At 41.6% G+C, this 27,526-nt stretch overlaps 1 protein-coding gene across 1 annotated transcript in view; it reads right to left on the reverse strand.

The window, feature by feature from the left end:
- Window positions 1-27,526, reverse strand: part of CABCOCO1 (ciliary associated calcium binding coiled-coil 1) — a 212,562-nt gene that overhangs the window by 43,726 nt on the left and 141,310 nt on the right. Inside the window, exon 6 of the mRNA XM_077455428.1 lies at window positions 7,388-7,510. Coding sequence (XP_077311554.1) covers window positions 7,388-7,510 — 123 coding nt within the window. The remainder of the gene's footprint in view (window positions 1-7,387; window positions 7,511-27,526) is intronic.

The raw sequence follows: 27,526 nt of genomic DNA on the forward strand, positions 1-27,526 counted from the left end.
ATTGAGAACTACAAGTCTGTCTGCCATGATGGACTTGTAGTTCATTCATTCTGTGACACATGGATGTTGAAGATTTTTTGGTGGGAGGGTTGTCCTCTTGGCATTGTGCTACATGTTACACCCAAATGTTACAAATATGGGTGTAACATTGTGTAAAAATACAGTGACCCATAGCAACCTTTAAATACATCAAGGTGGTGAAAAAGATTGAGGAGGGCAGTATTTTCAATACAAAATCAAAATCAAGAAGACGGGGACAAGACCTCAAATAACAGGATGAAAGTTCAAAATGAATCTTAGAAAATATTATTTTACTAAAAGGGTAGTTGATGCTTGGAATAAACCCAGCAGAGGTAGTAAGCTAGTCAACCACCCCCCCCCCCCCCTCGGTTCGGAAATTTGACAGAACATGTGATCACCCTTAAAGTCTATAGGACAAGAACATAAAAAAAATCAAGTGCTCACTTTAAAGGCTTATATGCAAGTTATTGTCATAAAAAGTGTTTGGGGACCTGGGTCCTGCCCCAGGGGACATGTATCAATGCAATTTTTTTTTTTAAAACTGAAGTTTTTTCGGGAGCAGTGATTTTTTTAATGCTTAAAGTGAAACAATAACAATTAAATATTCCTTTAAATATCATGCCGGGGGTGTCTATAGTATGCCTGCAACGTGGCACATTTTTCCCGTGCTTAGAACAGTACCACAGCAAAATGACATTTCTAAAGGAAAAAATAGTATTTTTTTAAAAACAGCTTACCTGTAAAATCCTTTTCTTGAGAATACATCACATGACACAGAGCCTTTGATAATCACTTAGTGGGTTAGATAGTCACCATAAGGTGATTGGACACTGGCAACCCTAATTACAAGGCAAATTCCTCCCCTATATAACCCCTCCCATATGGAGAGTACCTCAGATTTGTAGCAAAGCAATAAGTATCCCAATGTATAATCCCAAAGAGGGGTGGGAACTCTGTGTCCCGTGATGTATTCTCAAGAAAAGGATTTTACAGGTAAGCTGTTTTAAAAAAAATCCTATTTTCTTGTTCATACATCACAGGGCACAGAGCCTTTGATAATTACTTAGTGGGATGTCCCAGAGCAATGTCCACATTTGAGGTGAGGGAGACACAGATCAAAAAACAGACCGCCAATGGACAAGAGGACCTATACTGCTGCCTGCAGCACACTGTGCCCGAAAGCGGCATCCACCTGATAGAATCTAGTGAATATATGGACTGAAGACCAAGTTGCAGCCTTGCAGATCTGAGCCATGGAGGCCTGGCGATGACTTGCTCATGAAGCACTAACTGTTCTAGGTGAGTGTGCTTTAACCCTAAAAGGAGGAACCTAAAAGGAGGAATCTTCTTCTTTATACCATAAGCCTGAACAATAACCTGTCAGATTCATCTAGAGATAGTGGATTTTGACGCTGCCTGGCCCTTTTTTTTAATAGACAATCAATTTTTCGTATCTGAGCCACTGCCTGCAGATAGATTGTGACTGCTCTTACAACATCTAAAGAGTGTAACAACTTCTCCTCCGTGGACTGCAGATCTGGAAAAAAGGATGGTAGTACCACATCTTGATTCAGATGGAATCCTGAAACCACTTTAGGCAGAAAAGTCGGGTGAGGAAGCAGCACCGCCCTGTCTTTGTGAATAATCAAATATGGCTCTTTACAAGAAAGAGCTGCTAACTCTGATACCCTTCTAGCAGAGGATATGGCTACCAGTAAAACCAATTTCTTAGTCAAGAGAACTAAAGAAGCATGGTGCAATGGTTCAAAAGGTTGTTCCTGTAAAACAGACAAAACCAAATTCAAATCCCATGAGCACAGAGGAGGCTTGACTGGCGGAGTCAAGCGTAGTGCCCCCTGAACAAAGGACCAGACCAGAGATTGAGAGGCAAGCGGTCTTTGAGCGAATATCGACAAGGCCGTGATCTGGCCCTTGATAGTGCTCAAGGCCAGCTTCATTTCTACACCTAATTGAAGAAAGTGAAGAATCTCGCTAATGGCATACTTTCTAGGATGTCACCCCCTGTATTCACACCAGGAAATATATGCCTTCCAGATTCTGTAGTAGATGAGCCTGGAGGCCAGTTGGCATGGACAGGAGTGACCCTGAAAGTCCACGACCCTTCAGAATGTGGGTCTCAACCGGCAAGCCGTAAAATTCATACTTGGTAAGGCAGGATGGAATATTGGACCCTGAGAGAGTAGATATCGGAGCAGTGGAAGAACCCAAGTTCTTCCTTCTGCCATTTTTATGATCTCTGCATACCAAGGTCGTCTGGGCCAAGCCGGGGCCAACAGAATAACCGGCTTTCCTTCCCTTTTGACCCTCCGAAGGAATTGCGGGAGAAGCGGAACTGGAGGGAACGCATAGATCAGAGAGTACTGATCCCATGGAATAAGGCATCTGACCCTTGTGCTAGTGGGTCCTTTGTTTTTGACACAAAGTTGTCCAGTTTTTTTGAACCTGGAAGCCAACAGGTCTATGTCTGGGGTACCCCATTTTTGACATATGGCCTGAAATATGTTGGGGTGTAGAGACCATTCTCTTGGACACAGCTGCTGGCGGCTTAGGAAATCCGCCTGCCAATTTTCTACCCCTGGAATGAAGACTGCAGACAGGCAAGGAATATGCCTCTCTGCCCAAGACAACCCTGCAACCTGTAAATCCAGATCCTGAGAGCTATACGAATTGCCCAAATCTCCAGAATGTTGATGGGCAAGAGCCTTTCAGCTCTGGACCATCTTCCCTGGTTGGAGGCTTCTTCCAGGACCGCTCCCCAGCCTATTAGGCTGGCATCTGTGGTTATGATTTTCCAAGTAACTGGAACAAAGGATTTTCCTTTCAGTAGATTCTTGGTTAGCAACCACCAATTGAGACTCTGGCATACCCATGGTGATAGGCACATTGGAAGATCCAAGGCTTGAACTCTTTTGTTCCCAGCAGAGAGGATGCTGCTCTGTAAAAGCCTTGAGTGAAACTGGGTGTAAGGAACAGCCTCAAAAGAGGCCACCATTTTCCCTAATAGTCTCATACATAATCGAATGCAGAAATTTTCCCTTGCCAAGACTACCTGGATCAAATCCTTTATGGCTTTGGTTTTTGACCCGGGTAAAAATACTCTGCTTTGGTGTCTATAACCTTGCTCAAATACTCAAGCCTTTTTAGGGGCTGTAAGGAAGATTTTTCTAGATTGAGGACCCAGCCTAGGTACTCTAAGTACTCTACTGTGCTGAGCACATTGCGGTTTAAGCATGGACTGTAGAAAATTGTCCAGATAAGCTGTCACTGTTATACCCCTTGCCCTTAGTTTTGCCAGGGGTGGGGCTGAAATTTTCGTGAACACTCAGGATGCGGTAGCAAGACCAAAAGGTAGGGCCACAAATTGGAAGTGGTGCTGATCCACCGCAAACCTTAGAAATCTTTGGTGAGCGGGAAATATTGGCACATGTATATATGCATCTTTGATGTCTATTGATCCCAGGAATTCTCACCCCTGAAGGGTGAAAACTACTGAGCGGATTGACTCCATGTGGAAAGAACGAATGTCTAGAAAGTGATTCAAGTCTTTTAGATCTAGAATAGGTCTGACATCCCTGTTCGGTTTTGGAACCGTAAAGCGGTTTGAGTAGAACCCTGAGCCTTGCTCTTCTGGGGTCACTTCTATAATCACATCTTGGTATAATAGACGTTCTAAGGCCAGAAACAAGGGTCTCCCCTTTCCTGGATCTTTGGAGACTCTTGACCTTAGGAAATGAGATGGCGGAAGCTCCCGGAACTTGTAGCCCAGAGACACCGTGGAGGCTACCCATTTGTCCTGAATCTCTTCCCACCAGGTGCCTGCAAACTGCAGCAGCCTTCCCCCCACTCGGCCGAGCGGGGGCGCCTCTTCATAGGGAGGCTTTGGGGTTCTGTTTAACAGATCTTGGACCCCAAGACTTCTTTTGCCCTTGGGCTTGGCCTTGGACCTTTCCCCTAGTATTGGACTGGGGAGGCCATCACCACTGCCCCTGGAGGTCGAGGCTCAAGGGGCTGGGGAAAGAGAACGTCTAAATGAGGTACGTTTATCTTTCTGTTTAACCAGTAACAATGTGGTCTTACCCCCGGTAATCTTCTGGATATATTTGTCCAGATCATCAACAAATAGGTGTTCCTCATAAAATGGGAACCCAGTCAACTATTTTTTGTATGAAGCCTCAGCTGCCTAATGCTTAAGCCAAAGGGCCCTGCACATGTGTACCAGCAGGAGAGTAAGGCGGGGTGCTTGCTGAACAGAATCCATAATGGCATCAACCGCAAAACACAAGGCCTTAGGAAGGTCTGCATGAACCTTGACCTCTTCAGTGGAAAGAAGGTTAAGCACCTGCTTCATTTGTTCCTTGAGGAGCTAGCACATGCCGATTGCTGCCACCGCAGGCTGAACTACAGTGCCAGCCATAGAAAAGGAGGCTTTAAATAAAGTTTCCAGCTTTTTATCAGTTGGATATTTGAAGCTCTGAGCATTGTCCGCAGGACAGGTCAGGCTTTTATTCACACAAGAAATAGCCGCATCTATTGCTGGCACCCCCCATTTCTTGGTGAACTTTTCCTTTACCAGATAAAGCATGGAAAACCTCTTAGGAGGAGAAAATAGTTTATTTGGGTGACCCCAGTCATCATACAATTTGTCCAGCAAGGGATGAATTGGGAAGGTTTACATAGGCTGTGAGGATTTCCGGGATCCCAAGGAGGAAACAGAGAATATGGCAGCCTCAGCAGAGGGCAATCTGTATGTGGTATGCACCAACTCAGTATAATATTGCACCTGTACTTTGAGGGCCTGGGAGGCAGAAGAGAGCTTCCCCTGAATTGTCCGACTGCTCCTGATCCCTATCCCCAGATAGGGATATTTCATTATTATCAGAATGCTCATTCGATAGGGAACCTAGAGCAGAGGGAGGGGATTTACCCCTTTTTCTGCTACTCTTTAAGGAAGCTGAGATAAAAGTAGTAATCCTCCCTTCTAAACCATCCAATGCAGCTTTCATAGTGTATTCAGTGACATATACAGGGACTGTAACATTGGGAAAGGCTGCAAAGCCTGACAGGGGCACAGACTCATCCTGTGAGGCTGCCTCTAGTCTTTCAGGTGGGGATGGTATCCTGCAGGCATGTTCAGAACCCGTAGATCTAGGTGGTGATTTCTTAGTAGGGATGAGCCTGATGTTCGAGTTGAATGTTAGTTCGACTCGAACATTGGGTGTTCGCCTGTTCACCAAATAGCAAACAATTTTGGGTGTTTGCAGCAAATTCGAAAGCCACGGAACACCCTTCAAAAGTCTATGGGAGAAATCAAAAGTGCTAATTTTAAAGGCTTATCTGTATGGTATTGTCATAAAAAGTGTTTGGGGACCTGGGTCCTGCCCAGGGGACATGTATCAATGCAAACAAAAGTTTTAAAAACTGATGTTTTTTCAAAAGCAGTGATTTTAATAATGCTTAAAGTGAAACAATAAAAGTGAAATATCGCTTTAATATTCCTAAAATATTAATTTTGTGCAGGGACTGTTCTAAACACAGGGGAAATGAGCCACTTTACAGGCGTACTATAGACAACCCCCAGGTACGAAATTTAAAGGAATATTTCATTTTTATTATTTCACTTTAAGCATTAAAAAAAATCACTGCTCCTAAATAACGTCCTTTTAAAAAAAAAAAATTTGATACATGTCCCCTGGGGCAGGATCCAGGTCCTCAAACACTTTTTATGATAATAACTTGCATATACTGTAAGCCTTTGATTTGAATGAGCACTTTTGATTTTTCATGTTAGTGTCCCATAGACTTTAACTGTGTTCCGTCGGCTTTCGAATTTGCTGAGAACACTGCATATTGTTCGCTGTTTGGCAAACACCCGATGTTTGAGTCAAAATTACGTTCGACTCGAACATCGGGCTCCTCCCTACTCTAGATAGACCACAGTAAGAAAACCTCATTAGATCCATAGGCTTCTATAAATTGCACATACTTAAAGCTAATTTTATCAGAAAAAAATATGGGCAAAAAAGAAGGCATTTGAAATGAGAGCTAGAAAAGTTACCCCTGTAAGGCTGGGTTCACACAATCTGTAGAGCAGCTCACAGAAGGAGGTACAGTGCATTCCTGTTCACCATTTTAGGTCCAAATTTTGTCCAAATTTTTGCCTGAATTTGGACCTGAAATGGATCCAAAAAAGCACAGGACCCTTCTGCAGTGTGTTCTGCAGTTGCCCCGGAGATGTGTGAACTGTCTTGCTTACCTATAAATTCATACTTGACTTATGCATTTGTGCAAATTTGTTTAAATCTGATTTTTCTTTACCTCCAGTACATCACCTGAATCTACGATGACTCAACATTTTTAAAAGAAATTGAGTGCTATGTCAAGTCAGGAAGTTTTGGTTGGTTCAGATTATTTGCAAAGGTGTATCAACCATGCAATTTTTATACAAGAATTTAACCCTGGTAATAACGTTAGACTAAAACTGCCTCAAAAGTAAATTTATTTTTTGCATTAGCATATTTAGACTCCATATTAAAAGCAAGAGCAGATCTAGTTTCAGCAATAGATCCAGACTCAGTAGTAAATCTTGGGTTATTTGTAGATATAGACTCATGTAGATATAAACTAATTTGTAGATAAAGACTCAATGGTTAGCCCCAATAACATATTTTTATTTAAAGCCCAACTATGCAGCGGTAGGCATAGTCCTATAAGACATTGCAAGACCCTGACAATCACAGGCATGGTGCCTAGAATCAAAGGCATGATGGGATTTGTAGTTTCACCACAGCTGGAGAGCCAAGGTTGTCTACCCCTGCCCTACAGGCCTCTCCTAATCCCAACCACAGGACTTCCAGGCAGCATGTTATGCTTTTTTTTATATTTACTTTTTGCAGAAGGCTTCAGGTCATTCGTGCTCCCACTACATCCTTACTCTGTGAAACTACTCTGGTTCGGTCACATGATGGGGTCTCTGTCCCAGCTCCTGTGTAGAGGAGAGGCAGCTTCAACAGCTGCAGAGCCTGGGTGATGACATCACCTATAGGCTTTCTATGGGGCAGTCGTTGTCTGTTGGCCCTCTACATTAAAGCCAGTGCTGGAAACCGATTATGTGACTGGATTGGAGTGGCTTCAGACTAGGCAAATATAGACATGTTTTCTTTTACAGGGTAGCTAGTCTTAAAATGACGGGATTAGATTTAGGCTTAGTTGACTGGTATTTGACTTGAATTTCACTTTAAAATGACAAATTCCACTGTTGTAGCTGTAGATACATTATCATTGCTTTATATGCTCTGTGCGGCCTTGGTAAAGTTTTATTTGTGTGGTATGTAAAGAAAAAACATACCATTGTATTTTCTTCTTCTGGTTCCGGTGTAGCTAGAAACTGTGCATATATTTCATAGGGTATTCCTTCTTCTAGTGGTGCTGGAAATGGTGTTTCTGCAGGCTTAGCAATCTCCACTTCTACCTGCAAAAAATAAAGAATACAACATTCATTGTAAACAACATTCTGTTCACAATGAAGTGTGTTACAGTTGTAAATGTAACATCTGAAAATTTGTTTATTATATAGTATCATGTTTTTCACAATTGAGTTGTATTTAAAAAAAACAGAGAGGGCACAATTATATTCTTGTCTCATACTCTTATTAAAAAATAACTACACAACTAATTACATTAGGCAGATTATGCCCATGTATATAAAAATGGTCTAGGTTGAATGAATGAATAAAAATGAAGAGCATTAAAATATAAATGTCAGGCAACCAGTACTTTTGTAGCTAATGTTTGTGTGCATGTACTGACATGTCGTGTCTCTGTATTGGTGCATATCCGCCCATATCCAGTCACCCTAATGGAGCCAAAGCTGCCTATTTAAAGGTGGTACTGATATGTGCTAATTGCTGGATGTTCTTCAGGCCTCTGTGATCCCTGGACCTGTCCTTCCTGGTTACCCTGTTGCCTGACTTCTGGTTCCTGACTCAGTCCGCTCATGAATTTTCCTCTGACTCCCCTCGATCATGATCGTGACTTGCTGCTTGACCTTGCTCCTGTTAAATCTCATGTGCTTGTCCTGACTTGTTTCCAGACTATGCTCCTACTAGGAGAAGGCCTTCAAAAAATACAAGGCTGAGGGATTATCATCAGTATTCAGACTTTACAAAGAATGCAAGAAGTTATGTAAGGGTGCAATTAGGGCGTCTAAGATAGAACACGAAAGACACAGAGTGGAGCAGAATAAAAAAAAAATCCCAAGAAATTCTTTAAGTATATAAACAGTAAAAAGGGGAGGACAGACCATATTGACCCCATAAAGAATGGTTACAAACGATGGGGAGATGGCGAAGTTATTGAATTTATACTTCTCCTTGGTCTTCACAAGGGAATTGGGAGGCTTCAGTAACCAAAACTACAGTGTTTGTCCTTATGACACATCACAGGAAGCCCCCTCATGGCTAACAGAGGACAGAATTAGAAACATTAACATTAATAAATCACCGGAACCAGATGGCTTTCACCCAAGGGTACTTAGGGAACTCAGTCAAGTAATTGTTCTTAATTTTTACTGACAGTCTACTGACCGGAATGGTACCAGCTGATTGGAAAAAAAGCCAATGTAGCACCAATATCTAAAAAAGGGCCAAAATTCATCCCTGGGAATTACAGACCAGTTAGCCTAACATCAATAGTATGTAAACTCTTGGAGGGGAGGATAAGGGTTTATATACAAGATTTTAGTAATGAGAATGGTATCATTAGCAGTAATCAGCATGGATTCATGAAGAATCATTCTTGCCAAACCAAACTATTAGCCTTCTATGAGGAGGTGAGCTGCCATCTATATAAAGGAAGGCCTGCAGACGTGGTGTATCTGGACTTTGCAAAAGCATTTGACACAGTTCCCCATAAACGTTTACTTACAAAGTAAGGTTTGTTGGTATGGACCATAGGGTGAGTACATGGTTTGAAAACTGGCTACAAGTGATTGGAGCAGAGATCAGTGTTCACTAAATTAACGCCCAGCCCCCAACAGTTAGTAACACACCCCTAGGAACACTTAACCCCTACACTGACACCCACTGGTTAACCCCTTCACTGCCAGTGTAATTTACATAGGAATCACTGCATTTATATAGCAGTGATAGCTGTATAAATGACAATGGTCCCAAAAATGTGTCAAAAATGTCCGATGTGTCTGCCATAATGTCGCAGTCACAATAAAAATCGCTGATCGCCGACATTACTAGTAAAAAAAAAAAATGTATAAAAATGCCATAAACTATCCCTTATTTTGTAAACGCTATAACTTTTGCGCAAAACCAATCAATAATCGCTAATTGCGATTTTTTTACCAAAAATATGTAGAAGAATACATATCGGCCTAAACTGAGCAAAAAAATAAAAACCGCAGAGGTGATCAAATACCACCAAAAGAAAGCTCTATTTGTGGGAAAAAAAGGACGGCAATTTTGTTTGGGAGCCACGTCGCACGACCGCGCAATTGTCAGTTAAAATGACACAGAGCCGAATCGCAAAAAGTGGTCTGGTCTTTGACCAGTAAAATGATCCGGGCTGAAGTGGTTAAGCATTATTAAAATCACTGCTCCCGAAAAAACTGCCGTTTCTAAAACTTTTTTTTGCATTGATACATGTCCCCTGGGGCAGGACCCAGGTCCCCAAACACTTTTTATGACAATACCAAGCAGGTAAGCCTTTAAAATGAGCACTTTTTATTTCTCCCATAGACTTTTAAAGGGTGTTCCGCAGCTTTTCCAGCTTTTCCTGCAAACACCCCAAATTTTTTGCTATTTGTCAGGCGAACACCCTAGTCCTCAGGAAGGATGTACTGAAAATGGAGCAAGTACAAAGAAGGGCAACAAAGCTAATAAAGGGTCTGAAGGATATTAGTTATGAAGAAAAGTTGCACACACTGAACTTATTCTCTCTAGAGAAGAGGCGCTTGAGAGGGGATATGATTTCAATTTATAAATACTATACTGGTGACCCCACAATAGGGAAAAAACTTTTCCCAGAAGGGAGTTTAATAAGACACGTGGCCACTCACTAATATTAGAAGAAAAGAGATTTAACCTTAAACTGCGTAGAGGGTTCTTTAGTGTAAGAGTAGCAAGAATGTGGAATCCCCTTCCACAGGTGGTGGTTTCAGCGGGGGGGGCATCAATAGTTTGAAAAACCTATAAGTTAAGCACCTGAACGACCGCAACATACAGGGATATACAATATAATACTGACCTATAATCACACACATAGATTGGACTTGATGGAACTGTGTCAGAGAACCCACAGTGCTAATGCCCGTCTCTGTGCAGCAGTGGCTTATTCCCATTCCACTAATGCCAGTGGGGTGTCCCTGACAGAGGCGAACGAGTTCTGGAACGAACGTGCGCACTCGCGCACCCATGCAAACGTGTGTGCGCACCCACGCACACACATTTACGTCCACCAATCCTGGCACATGGCGCCCTACATAAACAGAGTCTCTGCCTGATACCAGTGCTGGATCGTCTTCAGCTTTTTCCTGAGTTTCTGATTGATGTTTGACCTGTTACCTTGCACCTGACAAACCCAGCTTCCTTGACCATTCTCCTGGATCACCCCTGCCTGTTATCTACCTCTACTGATTATACAGACCTCGGCTTGGATTCTCTACTACGGCTCCACTTCCTGATTCTGTACCTCGCTGCCAACCCGTTGCCAACCTCTGTCTGTTCTTGACTACGAACTTACCTTCCGTTTATGTACCTTGTTGCCAGCCAGTTGCCAACCTTTGCCTGTTCCTGATGTTGCAGATGTTCCTGAGTCCATACTTACCAGGCTGGCTCTTGCTGAACAGTTTTTTTTTTTCTGGTGATCAGTCTTCATGCCTTCCTCCGAGAGGATCCCGTATCTCCAAGCTCCAGCCTTCAGCTTGCAGGCACCTGCACCCTTTCGTTACCCCAGCACTCCCTGTCCCCACTACCGGGGGTGTTGGGACCGGAACCATGCAAGAGGCCACCCTCAGCATTTCAGACTCCACTGTAAGGTACGTGAGAACTTGTGTCTTTTTTCAACCTCACCTACTATGTAACTTTGTACCTGTGCTCATCTGTGTATGACTCTGACGTGGCTCTTGACATCTGACTGTGTATGACCTTTGCTCCAGCTTCCTGACTAGGTCTTCCTGCCTGCTCCTTCAGAACCTTGTGTCTGGCATTCCCACACAGTCATGGATTGTTTACTACTGAGGTGCTTTCTTATCTGCATCCGCATCATCCCTGCAGACCATCTCTACTGATAATCACCTGCCGTCAAGGTCCCGGCACCCATGCTGCCCTTAATCTTGCATGCCTGTTCCCACATTCAGGTACGTGTGTTTGGGCCAGAGCTATAAGGGAAGACCTCTCACCATTCTGGCCTCCACGGAGGTACAGTATCTTACAAAAGTGAGTACACCCCTCACATTTCCTTAAATATTTTATTCTATATTTTCATGTGACAACACTGAAGAAATGACACTTTGCTACAATCTAAAGTAGTGAGTGTACAGCTTGTATAACAATGTACATTTTCTGTGCCCTCAAACACACAGCCATTAATGTCTAAACCGCTGGCAACAAAAGTGAGTATACCCCTAAGTGAAAATACCCAGGGGATCAGGTGTGTTAAATCTGGTGTTATCGCTCTCATGCTCTCATACTGGTCACTAAAAGTTCAACATGACACCTTGTGGCAAAGAACTCTCTGAGGATCTGAAAAAAAAGAATTGTTGCTCTACATCAAGATGGCCTAGGCCAGTGATGGCGAACCTTGGCACCCCAGATGTTTTGCAACTACATTTCCCATGGTGCTCCACTACACTGCAGAGTGTATGAGCATCATGGGAAATGTAGTTCCAAAACATCTGGGGTGCCAAGGTTCACCATCCCTGGCCTAGGCTATAAGAAGATTGCCAAGACCCTAAAACTGAGCTGCAGAATGGTGCCCAAAACCATACAGCGATTTAACAGGACAGGTTCCACTCAGAACAGGCCTCACCATGATTGACCAAAGAAGCTGAGTGCACGTGCTCAGCATTATATCTAGAGGTTGTCTTTGGGAAAAAGACATATGAGTGCTGCCAGCATTGCTGCAGAGGTTGAAGGGGTGGCGGGGGGGGGGGGGTCAGCCGGTCAGTAGTAAGACCATACGCCGCACACTGCAAATTGGTCTGCATGGCTGTGGTCCCAGAAGGAAGACTCTTCTAAAGATGATGCACAAGAAAGCCGCAAACAGTTTGCTGAAGACAAGCAGACTAAGGACATGGATTACTGGAACCAGGTTCTGTGGTCTGATGAGACCAAGATAAACTTATTTGGTTCAGGTGTTGTCACAAAATACAAGGACAAGTGTGTCTTGCCTACAGTCAAGCATGGTGGTGGGAGTGTCATGGTCTGGAGCTGCATGAGTACTGCCGTCACTGGGGAACTACAGTTCTTAGAGGGAACCATAAATGCCAACATGTACTGTGACATACTGAAGAAGAGCATGATCCCCTCTCTTTGGAGACTGGGCTGCAGGGCAGTATTCCAACATGATAATGACCCCAAACATACCTCCAAGACAACCACTGCCTCAGACCTAAACCCTATTGAGCATCTGTCAGGCATCCTCAAACGGAAGGTGGAGAAGCGCAAGGTCTCTAACATCCCCCAGCTCCGTGATGTCTTCATGGAGGAGTGGAAGAGGAATCCAGTGGCAACCTGTGAAGCTCTGGTGAACTCCATGCCCAAGAGGATTAAGGCAGTGCTGGAAAATAATGGTGACCACACAAAATATTGATACTTTGGGCTCAAATTGGACATTTTCACTTAGGGATGTACTCACTTTTGTTGGCAGTGGTTTAGATATTATTGGCTGTGTGTTGATTTATTTTGAGGGGACAGCAAATTTACACTGTTATACAAGCTGCACACTCACTACTTTATGTTGTAGTAAAGTGTAATTTCTTCAGTGTTGTCACATGAAAATATAGAATGAAATACTCACTTTTGCAAGATCCTGTACCTAATAATATAATACATTGCTAACATTGGCTCCTAATTCAGAAGCCTGCACTTACTTAAGCAAAATGTTAGAAGTTTCCAAGAGCTCTAAATTGCATTAATTTCTAATATAATAACCTGGCCTGTGGTCAGAAAGCGGCATCTAATTTACCCTCTCTGCCCCCTGGAACTCCTTGTGCTCTGAATTTTTGCATGAGGGCTAACCCAGATACTCATGTGTCATAATTTCCTCTTAGCCACTGATGCCACCCTTCACTTGGACAGACGAATATAAAGGGTGGCATCAATGCCCAAAATGAAAAAGTACAGAGCACATTGGGATTCAGGGCTCCCTTGATGCTGTGCACCTAAGGGTGCCTACCTTTGATTTAGAAGGCCAGTTTAACCACTAGTACAAACCAAAGAATATATTTCAAGAGCGTTGTAAATAATTTATTTTTTATATAAAGAAAAGAATGATGTCATGTTAATTTTTTCTAAACTGCTGTTATTGTTTTTATCTCAACAAAAAAATGTTAAATATAATATAGATAAATATTCAGTCATTATATTTAGATTCCACAAAATATGTTAAACTATAGCTTGCATAAATATGCTGTGAATGTGGCAGTTGTATTGTTTAGTCAAGCATGTCTTAATTTTGCTTTAAAGAAACGCTGGTATCTAAGGTATCTAAGGCGAAAGAAAAGAACATTTTGTCTTTACAAGCATAAAAAAAACACAGTACGAAGGAAACAAAGATTCAACTTGATTCTGTGATTTATTGCGTCTCTGCGGAGTTCTTTTGATCCTTGACTATGCCCTTTGTCCCTGTCTACAATGCAATATATACTTTAATAGCTACAATGTTGCTCTAAAGAAAAATACATTGAAAAGCTGAAATTTCACTTAAACTTCTAGGTGCAAGCTAGGTTACATTTTAGTTCTGTTTGGAAACACTCCATGTTTCAAAGGAAGGCACAAACAACAACCACCTAATTATTCTGCATAACAGTTGTACAGTGCGCATATGCTTAAATGTATGCATGTTTCAGAGACCTGGGAGGCACCAGCATTCATATATGCAGTAGAAGAGGGGTGCAGGAGGTGAAGACAACAGGTTATTAGCAGACGAATTCCTGCAGAGCTAACATACTTTTTTTTTCTTGAAGATGGAAGTACAACTATATCTGCTAAGCTTGGTGTCCCAGCTATAAAGCAAGATAAGAAATTTGTTACAGTTAGCTCCTTCTAGGGGCAGCATATATTGTATATATCCTACATTGTCCAATGACATTTGAGCTGCTCTGTACTTTTGTACAAATTGTGCAGAAGTGCAGTAGGACTATGATGTGAAAAGTCAGGGTAGAGAGTGGGGCTTGCTATAAGTGAAACTGAAACCACAACTCAAAGTATATGTGAAGTCTCATCTTGTAAAACAATCCATTAATTTTAAAATAGAAATGCAAGGCTAAATGTTCACATGACCTCTGTTCTCAGCTGCATAAGGGACTTAGAGTGCTGGGGGTGGAGACCACTGAGCGGCTTGTCAGCAGGAGGCAGAGAAACAGCAATACACTGATCTTCCCAGTGAACAGCTGTGCAGGGTGGTGTGTCAGCACAAGTCTATCCATTGGATTACAGGTAACTTGGTGCTCCGAAATAGAATGCAACTGACCACATTGGGATGGATGTGCTTCCTTGCCTGGCATGGTTGGTTTAAAAAAGGAAAGCAGGGGGGCTGGTGGGATCTCCTGGTATTTCACACAAGGGAAGCAATTAAAAAAGAACAGGATACTTTTAAACACCGTACAAGGTAACACAGACATATCAGACAGACATAACAAGAATATGAATTGTTGGGATAACATACATCACACTTTAATAGTTTTAGATAGCAGCAGCCCTTGGTGAGTGGTGTGCTGCTAAGGTCTAATGTGCCCCTTGACTGTCACATAGTAACTCCATATACTAATATTTGTGATCTTAACTCCTTCCTGACCTGCCGCCACAGTTATACTGCAGCAGGATAGCACTGCTGTGCGAGCCATTGTAGCTGTACATCGGCTCTTTAAGATACTGTAGAAGGCATGCACATGCCCGCAGCATGACCCCGGAGCTGACGCATGTGTCTGGTGGGCACGATGACTGTCAGGCACCCGTGATCACAAATGACAGAGCAAGAACCAGGATCTATGTGTGTAAACACACAGATCCTGGTTCTGTCACAGGAGAGGAGAGAGATTGTGTGTTTCTACTAAGTAGGAACAACGATCTCTCTCCTCCTCTAGTCAGCCACATTCGCCCACAGTTAGAACACATCTAGGGAACACATTTAACCCCTTGATCCCCCTCTAGTGTTAACCCCTTCCCTGCCTGTGACATTTATACAGTAATTAGTGGCTACTTTTAGCACTGATCGCTCTATAAATTGTACTAGTCTCAAAAAAGTGTCAAAAGTGTCTGGTGTGTCTGATTTTTTGGGTACAACGTCACACAACCGTGCAATTGTTATTTAAAGCGACGCAGTGCCATATCGTACAAAATGACCTGGTCAGGGAGGGGGCAAATTCTTCTGGGGTTGAAGTGGTTAAATGGCACCCATTGAGCTATATATTTGCTTTCACAAAGTGACAAACTTTTGCACACGATCTACAGCAATGAAATAGTGTCCCTGTAGTTTAATAGTGGCAACCAACTTACCAAAGCAATATACAAAGTTTAGAATTGATTACAAATATCTGTCAACATGTATGAGAAAGATAATGCCTAAAATAAATTAAAAAAATTCAAGAAAGGGGAAATCAGATATGCTGTTCAATTATATGCCATTTTCATGTTGGTCTCAAAGATTTAAAACCAAATGCCATAACAAGATACTATATTCAGTATCAAACGTGTCATGCAATGCATTCATTGGCTCTGTTATTTAGGAGTAAAACACAAACCACAGGACACTTTTGTCAACCATTCACTAAACCTTTTTCTCTATCTACAGTGAACAAACTTGTTATTTATAATTACATTATTCCTTATAAGTAAATGAAATTAATATGCATTTATCAGTATAGCACTAGCTGCTGAGCAAGTTTAAAAAATTGAAAATGAAGAATAATGCACCATATATTGAATATATACAGAACAATTAGTTTCTCTTTAAACATCACATACTTATAAAGTGCAATAAACTATCTTATCTAAGCTAACTAGCAACAACCATTACTCTTTTATAAGGAAATCTATTACAAAGCAAAAACATTTGGGTAAAAAAGGTAAAAAAGATTGATGGAAGAAATCATTTGCGTTTGCTTTACAATAGTCCTGAAAGAGTGAAAATAAAAATGTACCCTGCCTTGGAAGTAAAATGTGGTCATAGAAATGAACAGAGACTGCTTCCACCCAAGTTATCTCACATGGCTGGTTTGCGCTATGAGTCCCTTTAAAGGAGAGGTGTCAACACTTTTTTCAAAGAGGGCCAGAAGTGATGAAGTGAACATGCGTGAGGGCCGACCATTTTGCCTGACATTCTTTAAACCATTAAAATTCAGTCTAAGCCCTTGTACACACTGTCGGAGATTCTGCCAACCAAATCCGTCGGATTTTGTCCGTCAGATTTAGTCTGACGGATTGTGTCCGAACTGTTGCATACACACGGTCGGACTAAGTTGTTGAAAAATACGATCTTTCAGAACGTGATGACATAATTTTATTACGATGGGACTACATTCAGGCTAGTAGCCAATAGCTTCGATGTAGGAATTTGATCTGAGCATGCGTGGAACTTGGTCCGATCAAAATTCGCTACACATGATCAGAGTATGTCCGATCGAACCAGTTGGTCGGGAAATATTTCCAACATGTTGGAAAATTGGGTCCGACGGATATTCGGACGGAATCAGTCCGATGCATACCACACACAGTCGGATTATCCGACGACACGGTCCGATAGGACACATTCCGACGGATTCTCCGAACGTGTGTACAAGGGCTAAGTGTGTTTGATCGAGTGCCAATACACGGCCCAACAAGAATTCTCTCGCCTTTGTGGCTGTGTGTGAGTAAAGAGATGAGCTTGGGCGTGTTATTTGGAAATACTGTATTTCTTGGTGTTTAACACGGACCTTCACTTTAAGAGGAAAGTGTCAGGAAAAAAACTAAAATTTTAAATAAAGAACTGTAAAGCAAAATAAGGGTCAGAGCCCATCTGCAGCCTCACAAGTGCCATGAACGCAGCAGCCCCATTGTCATGAATGCAGCCCCATCATTGCCATGAATGCAGCACCCCCATTTCCATCAGTGCAGCACCCCTATTGCCATGAATGCAGCACCCCCATTGCCATGAATGCAGCACCCCCTTGCCATCAGTGCAGCATCCCCATTGCCATGAATGCAGCACCCCCTTTTTCCATCAGTGCAGCACCCACCATTGCCGTGAATGCAGCATTCACCATTGCCATGAATGCATCCACCCCAGTGCCATGAATGTAGACTCACCATTGCAATCAGTGCAGCCTGATTGTTGCCCATCCATTTGCAACCTTGGAGGGGACAGGGAGGGGGGAGGGACGATGCCAAAAAGATTACATACAATAAAAACTCCTGTTTTTTCTTCTCTTCTTCGCCTTTTTAATACAAAGTCCCGTCTCCTATGATGGACAGAACAGTTGTCCAAAGGCAGTGCACGGGATTTCCTATTACAGGAAAGGCTGCCGTGTAAACAGGAAATTCTCCTGTGTGTATGGCACATATATTTTTTTTGTGGCCCCGGCACTGGGATATCGTTGGGTGCCACAAAAGATATATAAGTCCAAAAAAACAGACAGGCCATTCAAAACCGGATCGCAGGCTGTGCTTGGCCCGTGGGCCGGACTTTGAACATGCCTGCTTTAAAGGGAAGGCAACGATACTCCACTTTCCCCAGCTACCAGAGCCTCAAGAAATATTAAACACATCCCTGTATGGGAATTTATTATTATGTGCCTGAACTGCCAGTTGGTGTCTCATGAGGGAAAGAGCATCTTGCTTACCTCTAGAAAAGAGTTTACTTTTTAGAATTTGAATGGGGCTTTTGCATGCCCCTGGATACAAAATCCCTGGCAGTGAAGGAAGTGAGGGAAAGGGAAAACAGGTAGGTGCTACAACCTTCCCACATGACAGCTCCACGTGGTGCTCAGACCTCGAGGCTGCCGACACCTCTAACGTTCCAGAATAAAGAAAGGGATGGTCGGCACTCAAGATGCTATCCAAAAAAATAGTATTTCTTTATTGAAAAGACATGAACAATGCTGTAAAAACATCCAAAGCATTTCGGACGTTAGTCCTTAGCCATGACTAAGGACTAACATCTGAAACACGTAGGCTGTTTTTACAGCATTGTAATGCCTTCTCAATAAAGGGATGCTATTTTTTGGATGTCATCCTGAGTGCCGACCATCCCTTTTCTTTATTCAAGGTAGTGCAGCTTCTCTCTTTGTTCATTTTTAATACAGCATTTAGTTGTATTGGTAACAGTGTAATAAGTAACCATCACTTGTCTGTGATCTGCTACAAAGAAGTAAGAAATTAAAATGCGACATTTTTTTTCAGGACCACAATTAAATATCTGTGCTACTGGGAGACTAATGGCCCATTCAAACGATCCGAATATCGTACAAAAACTGTCGTCCGAGGAAGAATCTTACACTTTTCGGGTTGTGTGTACACTACTGTTGAGAGCCGATCATGACAGTTATCTGATATTATTCAATTGGACAAGTAAGAAAATTTTCCGATTTTTGTTTCGTCAGTATAGTTGTCGTCCGAAAATACAATACAAATACATAACAACACATGACATCACTTCCGATTTTTTTTTCTGTCGTACGCAAATTTTCGTGACTTTAGTTATGTATTCAATTTCTACTTGCGACTATTAAGCGAAAAAGGCCGTATGATCTGTTGTACAATATTCGGATCATGTATACGGGCCATAAGGTCAGCCATACACAATTCAAATCTGCTGAACTGGCCGAGATTTGAACCGTTAATGGGCAGGCTTAAGTACCAAGTTGATCGGTCAATCAACTTGTGTACAACCAGCCTGCCAGTTTATCTTGGGATTATCGCTAGCGGCTGTTATAGCCACTAGCAATAATGATTATTTTTCAGAGAGCTTGCTTCCCTCACCCTATCCTACCGGGAGAACACAATGGCCTGGCAGGAGGGGTTTCCAAATCAACACGGTCTGTGTTGGTGGCGGAATCAAGCTAATTTCTTTCCTGGAACCACAGGTTGTAGGAAAGAAATTTGCTCCGTGTATGGCCAGCCTAAGGCTCTGTTTACACGATCATTTAGCCATGTTGTGAATCTCAGCAGCAAATACCTACTAATTCCTGTGGCTTGGATTGACAGCTGCAGGCAGATAGCTAGCCAAAAGCTATTCATGACTGTTTGCACAGCCAGCGATTATGCGGATGTCCGCTATTAAGCTGCAAAGGCAGCTACTGCATACAGAAGCTTACACATACGCAAAAGTACCCCCCTTCACATTTTGCAAGCGATATCACAGCCGAACGCAACCTTTTAGACTAGGTTTACACCTATGTGGATTGGATGCGGGTTTCCTCGCATCCAATTCGCATGGTAGGAGATTGTGACTGGCTTTCGATGGAGACGGTTCACATATCTCCGCTACAGCTCCGGTGCGAAATTGCACAGGGGTTCTGTGGGTCTTTTGATCCGTTTCAGGTCTGAATTCAGCCCAAAAATCGGGTTGGAATTGGAAATGAAACGGCGAATGGGGACGCACTGAACCCCTGCTGTGAGCTGCATGCGGCAATAGTGTGAACCCAGCCTTAAAGCAAATGGGGTCAAACTGATAGGCTCACAGTTGCAGCATGTTAATCCCATTGAAAAAGCTAATTTGGATGTCAACCAAAAAAAAAGCTTCTAGGTGGTAGCAATATTACCCTCTGAACGTTTGTCAGCCATCCCCTTGCTGCTCAGTGAAAAATGATCCATGGTGGATCAGTTTCCACAAATAATACAGTGTAATAATAAATAAAGTGTAAATGAGCCCAAATGTATCTCATTAGTCGCTCACTGATTGGTGAGACCCTGATTGAGTTGTCCTGTAAATACACTTCATTTCTGCAGTTTTCTATTGTTTTTGAGTTTATATTTTACAGAGAAAAAAAAAAGAATGTTTTGATGCCACATATTAAATTACAAAGGAAAGAAAAGCATCCATATTTTGCTATGTTTTATGGTACAATAGCTCTGCTGCCTGTGCACCAAGCCACGTAATAAATAATATAAGAGCATGACGAATAACTAGAAAAGATCAGAACAGGAAAATGGGCTGATTGATGACTGCATAATGAATGAATATCACAGACGTGATGGCTGCAGGAAGAATTGACTTTGCATAAGTTACTAATATACTGTAAAGATCGTATTTTTCCTTGGCACAGCCTTATCAGAATTTTACTTAGTGCCAACACTGTTCATATATGTACATAGTGGAAAATTACTGTTATTTAAAGCATCATAAAATGTGTTCTAGGTTATGTATCTACTACAGTGGGTTTTTGTCATTAATTGCATTATTTAAAGAAAGGGTGAGGTAGTTCACACTGTTTTATGATTATTATTATTATTATGCTTGTTATTAATGATAGAAGAAAGAAATAACAAAAAAAATTGTCAAACTGGAATTTTGTGAATTTCAAAGTGGAGCTTCACCTAAAAGGGGAAGTTTCTCTCTTCCTCGCCCCCTCTTCAAATTTTTTTTTTGGGGAGGGGGGAGCGGGTGCCTGGTTTTGCTCAGATTGCCTTGGTGATCCAAGCAGACGTTCTCTTCCCCTCTCTCCCTGCCTAGGTCCCAGAAAGCTGCAGGACCACTCAAAGGGTGCAGCATGGCTCAGGCATGCTCAGTGGACAGCCAGATGAAAAGCCGCAAGGAGTAACAGACGGCTGCCCACAGTTAAGATGCCGGCAATGGGACCAGAAGGCTGGTGAAGAAACCTGTTCAGGTGAGGACAGCACTGGATCCCCAGGACAGGTGTGTGTCTGTTAATTAAAAGACAGCAGATACATCTTTTGTATCTGTTGACTTAATTTTTTGACCAGAATGACTGAAAAAACTATTTAAAAAGAAAAGGAATGCAACTTTATACAATTAGGCCTTTTTAAAGCTGAATTTCTGGCAAACATCTAAATACACAGATAATATATACTGTAGAAGCTACATGCAAAAGGATTCAAATTTCTATCCATCCAGTTCTGAGAGTTACACAGCTCTGTCTTACCACTAAATAAAATTTAAGCTGCAATAATTTGTGTCTTTTGCAACCAGTTCAGTGTTAATTAAACCTCAGAAAAACTTGGGTTTGTCAGTACAGGTTTCAATAATGATTAAAAGTCATTACTGAATTCCAATTAACATAGCTGGCGTATTTGCTAAGTGGAACTCCTATCCAAATTATGTAATAGCTTCTGGGAGCCTTTTGAAATAACATACACGTGTAATTTTTATACGGGTTGCACAGGGCAAGGGTAGCTGAAGGATTTACACTCCAGGTAAACATCTAAATACACAATTATATTGCATATATGTGTATTGCTTACTTATGAACAGATTTGTATTTCTACTCAGCTACTCTTGTGATTTTCACACATTCCTTTCTGACTGCACAATAATCTACCTAATTTCTGTGTGTACCTTCCCCTGTCAGGGAACTCACTGAGTGAATGTCCATCTCCGTATAGCAGCAGCTTATTTTCGTTCCAAGGGCCATGCGCGGTGTCCCCGTCAGAAGCAAACAAGTTCCGTAAAGAAGGACGCACGCACATGCCAATACGAACACGTGGACACACTCGCACGCCAAACCAAACGTGTGTACGCACTTACGCACGCACGACCACGTCCACCAATCCTGACACATGTCACCATATATAAACAGGGTCCTGATCTGATATCAGTGCTGGATTGTCTTCAGCTCGTTCCTGAGATACCTGACCGCTGTTGTACCTGTTACCTTGTTCCTGATTACCCGGCTTGCTTGACTACTCTTCTGGATCACCCCTGCTTACTATTTCCTGGATTTATTATACTGACTTCGGCTTAGACTCTCTACTTCGGCTTGCTTCCTGACTTTGTACCTCACTGCCAGCACGTTGCCAGACCTCTGCCTGTCCTTGACTATGAACCTGCCTTCCGTTCATGTACCTTGTTGCCAGACAGTTGCCAACCTTGCCTGTTCCTGACGTGCAGTGTTTCCACATACCTGCTTGGCTTCTGCTGAACACCTCCGGTGACCAGTCTACACTTCTTCCTCTGTGAGGTTCCTGTGTCTTCAAGCCTATATCTTCCACCTGCCGGCAGCTGCACCCTTTCGCTGCCTCAGCACTGCCTGTCCTCACTTCCAGGGGTGTTGAGACCGGAACCGTGCAAGAGGCCACCCCCAGCATTCGGACTCCGCTGTAAGGTACGTGACACTTCCCCTGTCAGCAGGTATGTGATTTACAAGACTGGCTGAACAGAATTACAAATCTTTTGGCAACTTACATCATGTATATATGTATATGTATCATGTATAAGTATTTCTGTATTTAGCTGTTTTAAACAGTTTTAAGCAACAACGCTCTCGACTGCATGTCTAGCGAACACACATGGCTGTGGGGAGTGGTAAAAACAGGCCGTGGTTTTTCCAGATCCCCGACTGCCTACTTAAAGCTTACCATACAACCAGAAGGGGCTGTTCACCTGTAAACATTATTGTGTCAAATTTAACAAGGCATTTCAATTTGCCGGGCGGTGCTGCCTGACAAATTCTCCCATTCAAGTCAATCGGGCTGCTCTGCATCCACGAGCCAAATGCTTGGCTCATAGTTGTGGCACATTAGTCATATTGAAAAATTGCATATAAAAAATAACAAACAGGCATACAGAAGGGGGCAGGATTGCTTCCTGAATGCATGACTGTGGCTGCTTAGGTGCACTCTGAAAAGTGATGCAACATGGATCACCATTTGCAAATGTAAAAGACGCCTAAGAAACTTTGAGATCAATAGTACTGGAGGAAAAATAAAGCTTTTAAAATGGAGATTATTTCAAATGCTTATGCCCCTTACACACAATCAGAAATTCTGCCAGCAAAAGTTGGATGTGAGCTTTTGGCTAGAAATTCCGACCGTGTTTATGCTCCACTGGACTTTTGCTGGCAGAATTCCTGCCAGCAAAAGACTGGGAGCAGGTTCTCTATTTTTCGGTCGGAAAAAGTTCCTATCTGAAAATGCATTTGTCTGTATGCAATTTGGACACACAAAAAATCACGCATGCTCGGAAACAATTCGACGCATGCTCGGAAGTATTGAACTTCATTTTCTCAGCTCCTTGTAGTGTTGTACGTCACCGCGTTCTTGATGGTTGAAAGTTCCGAGAACTTTTGTGTGACTGTGTGTATGCAAGGCAAGCTTGAGCAGAACCATCAAAGCTTTTTCTGATGGAATTTATGATCGTGTGTATGGGGCATTAGGAGCAATGGTACATTTGTATAGCTGCTTGTTCCTATTTGGGGGATTTCTCTTTACTTCCTGTCTATTTAAAAAAAGAACAGTGATGGAAAATCTCCCAATACCTGTTTATTTTTTGGTTATCAGATAGAGCAGGAAGTTTGGAAGGCAATCGCCACAAAGGTGGACACAGGCACCATTAAAAGCACAATTACTAATAAACTGGTGAAGGATTATGATTGTATTGCTGTTTATATTACTAAAGAAGAATTCCCCCTATTATTGTGTTGGTAATGCGAGTCAGACAGAATAGGAAGTAAAAAGCAATATCCTCTTTGGGGACAGAGACAGTATTTAAACTCAACCCCCTGCAGATATATTTAGTTCATATTCCACACTGTCCATGCTCCCTCCCCAACTCTATAATATTCTGGTGTTAAGATTAACAGTACTAAGGGTCAGTCACAGGCTCTCTATGAATGGAAAGCACTCAATGAATGGAGGGTGGGCTGATGATTGTTATGTCTACCCCTCCATTCATATCCAGGTAATCCACCACCAGAGTGTTAGGTGAGTAGAGGAGAGTGCTAGTTGGCCACCCAGACCTATAGGGGGCAGATGCATCACAAGGGGGAATTTTTCCTTTCCTGGGAAAAGCTTTTAAGAAAATGTAATGTCCTACATAGATAACATTTGAGCACAGCAAAAGTGACATATTACAATAAATCTTGTTCAAAAGCATAGTGCTCTTCTGAGAAAACTCAGATATGATCAAAGAAAAACTGGTACACTAGTTGATACCATTTGAGCCCAACATTTCCTACTGAATTTATCTTTACTGCACCTGACACAGAAAACAAACTTTGGAGAGAGTCTTTGCTGACAAAAGGATTCATATAAAGCACAGTCTCTAGTAAGACAATAATTAATATGGTAAATAGTACATGTATATATAAATGACTGACACATGTGTCACTTCTGACCACTCTGCTAGGACCTGAACACCATGGTCCAGCAGCTGGATACCATATCTTAAAGCAATGGTTCCAACTTTGGCCCCTGCAGACAGAAATCAATATTTCCCTAACTAGGTTCTTACTACATCCAGTGATGGAAAAATATTCTTTAGACTGGTTGCTAGTGGTTAAATCATTTTTTTTTTCATCACACTTATTTCTTCTAAACTGTCCCTCTTCTATTTTTATGTTGTTATGCTAGATCTTGCTGGGAAAAATATCAAATGTGGCACAGATAATTTTTAAGGGGCTGTTGGTAGCACAAATGTGTTAATCTCAGTATGTAAAGGGGCTGTAATAGCAGTTATCTCTATCAGTCACATGCAACATGTCTCCAGGGACTGTCTACTGACGCATATGCCTAGTCTTCCTTAACCCCTATAGCATGTTTGCAACTTTATGTAGCATAGCATTCTCTGACTATGGTCTTTTGATGTCAGGGGTTGCATTTGAGTCTCCCTATGTCAAGCAAGTTGAGCACCAATGGTCAAGGCCAGTAATCTCCAAACGATGGCCCTCCTGCTGTTGCGGAACTACACGTCCCATGAGGCATTGTAAACTCTGACATTCACAGACATGGCTAAGCATGATGGGAATTGTAGTCCCTGAACAACTGGAGGGCCATAGTTTGGAGACCCCTGGTCTAGGCCAATAAAGTCAAAATTGCATATCTTATTCCTGTTCTTCTCTCTTAATTCTTTCTATTGTATCCTTCTTTCTTATATCTAGCTAATCTCTAAAAAAAATGTATTTGCCATATCACTCGATAGTGCTTTCATAGTATTGAAAATGAAAAGTACTGTAAAGCACTCAGAATGGCTTCTCAGTAGAAATGACTTGGCAGATTAATGCATGTTTTTTATACTTTTTCTTATATAAAATTCTAAGGGAACCTTACTGTAAAAAATACAGAGGCTACCATTGCTGGCTTCCTTTTGAAAATGCAAATTTCTTGTCTGCCTCTGGCATAAATACACCGATTGGAACAAACATGCAGATCCAAAAAAGGTGGAGGAAAGTTAGGACTCCTGGTTTGAAAATACAAGTCAGTAACTCAGAAAAGAGCTGAAGCCTCTAGACCAGGGATCTCCAAAGTACAACCCTCCAGGCATTGCAGAACTACACATTCCATGAGGCATTGTAAAACTCTGACATGCACAGGCATGACCAGACATGATGGGAACTACTGGGGGGGCCATAGCTTGAAGACCCCTGCTCTAGACCAAAACAACTGATTAACTTGTATTTTTAGCAATGGAAGCCTTCATACTCCCTCAATGCAAATCTCCTTTAACTTACAAAAAAGGTCCAAACTATACTGTAGATTATAAAAGCATATTGAACTACTTTAGATATGCTTACCCCAAATTTTACCATTGGAGAAAAACTATGTTCAGTGAACAATATCCAGACTGGATACTGGATAGCAGGGACCATCATACTCATTAATCCCTGCAAGTGGTCAAAGCATTATTACTATTATTAGTATATTATTTTGCTGAACTTTAAAGAGTCCATTCATAATTTTTTTACACATCAAGGGGATACTGAATGTGTATGTAAACATAAAATCAAAAATTTAATATATTGCCGCTTATTAGTCCTGAGATGAGCTGGTTGCATTAATTTCCTGGGGTGACAATTCTTACTCACTCTACTGTATCTATGGAGGATCAGCAGTGCCACCCTAGGACTTGATGTATGCTAAGACTAAAGAACATTTTTCCCACTCTTCATCTCAATAACAAAAGAGGAGGTTTTCTGTAGTCCAAAAAAGTGAACTGATAACTGGGACTAAAAAAGGGAAGAACAGGCAGAGATCACATAAAGTTATCAGCTCACAAGATTTCTGGCTTGATCAATAGGTATCAAGCAGATATAACAAATTGCTGTCAATGGTATATTTAACAGACTAAAAGGTAGCAATAAGATTATAATTGTATTGTTAGTGTTTGTCTTAAAATGTATTTTCTCGATTAAAAGTGTTTGTTTTTGTTTATGTCTTTTCTTACTATATATTTACTTTAAATATACTGATAGATTGCTGTATTACATTTTTAATAAAATCTAACAGAGAAAAATCTACACTTAACTTAATGACATAATTTGCTATTTAATTCATCTTGCATGCCGGCACATAAAGCATAAGACCATGTGTGGGAAACTAAACTTGTATTAATTCATATTCATTAATACTAGTTTAGAATTTAATGTTTTTTATTTGTTCTCACAATCTGTCTCTAGTACAGTTCATGTGCCAGCATGATTAAAACAGTATTTCACTGCAGGAAGTCTTATTTAAACAAAGAAAGTGCAGACAGGATCAGCATCATTTATATTCGCGTTGTTTGCTGCCAATGTACTGGGGTTTGGGAATAGCTTGGATAGCCAAATTAAATCAACCGTTTTTGTTACTTTTCCTGAGTTTTTAGGTTACAGCTTTCAATTACTTTAACTCAGGTCATCCATTAACAAAATAAAGTGCTGCAAAACATCTTAAAGTCTTAAATATTTTTAGCATGAGCTGGTTATGCAAAGGAAATGTCTGTTTAATACAATATTGTATGAAATATAAATAAAACACGCATACAAAGTATAGAACTATTATAGTACGGAAGCTTCTAGCTGGCTGTTTACCAAAAGTCAAGGACAAATGTTCAACTGTACTAGTAAGAAAAGTTAAAAACATAATAACCATGATTCACTCAACCATTTCATCTCTGATAGTCAGGCAAAATCCTATAGTCTGATAAAGACACTAGACTTGTATTTTGGTCTGATAAACACACTGGGGTTTGTACTTTTGCCAAGAATCATCAACTGAAACATTACATTTTCTGTTATGCTGCACTATCTTTGGAAAAGGTCAAAAAGAGACAACAGGCCAAAAAGCAAAGGTTTCTAAGCCCAGATCGCTGATATTGAGGCCAGATAGTTTGAAAAAAGGCTCAT

The sequence above is a fragment of the Lithobates pipiens genome, unplaced genomic scaffold (genome assembly GCF_037356315.1).
Source record: "Lithobates pipiens isolate NorthernLeopardFrog02 unplaced genomic scaffold, aLitPip1_a1.2 Scaffold_25, whole genome shotgun sequence".
NCBI lineage: Eukaryota > Metazoa > Chordata > Amphibia > Anura > Ranidae > Lithobates > Lithobates pipiens.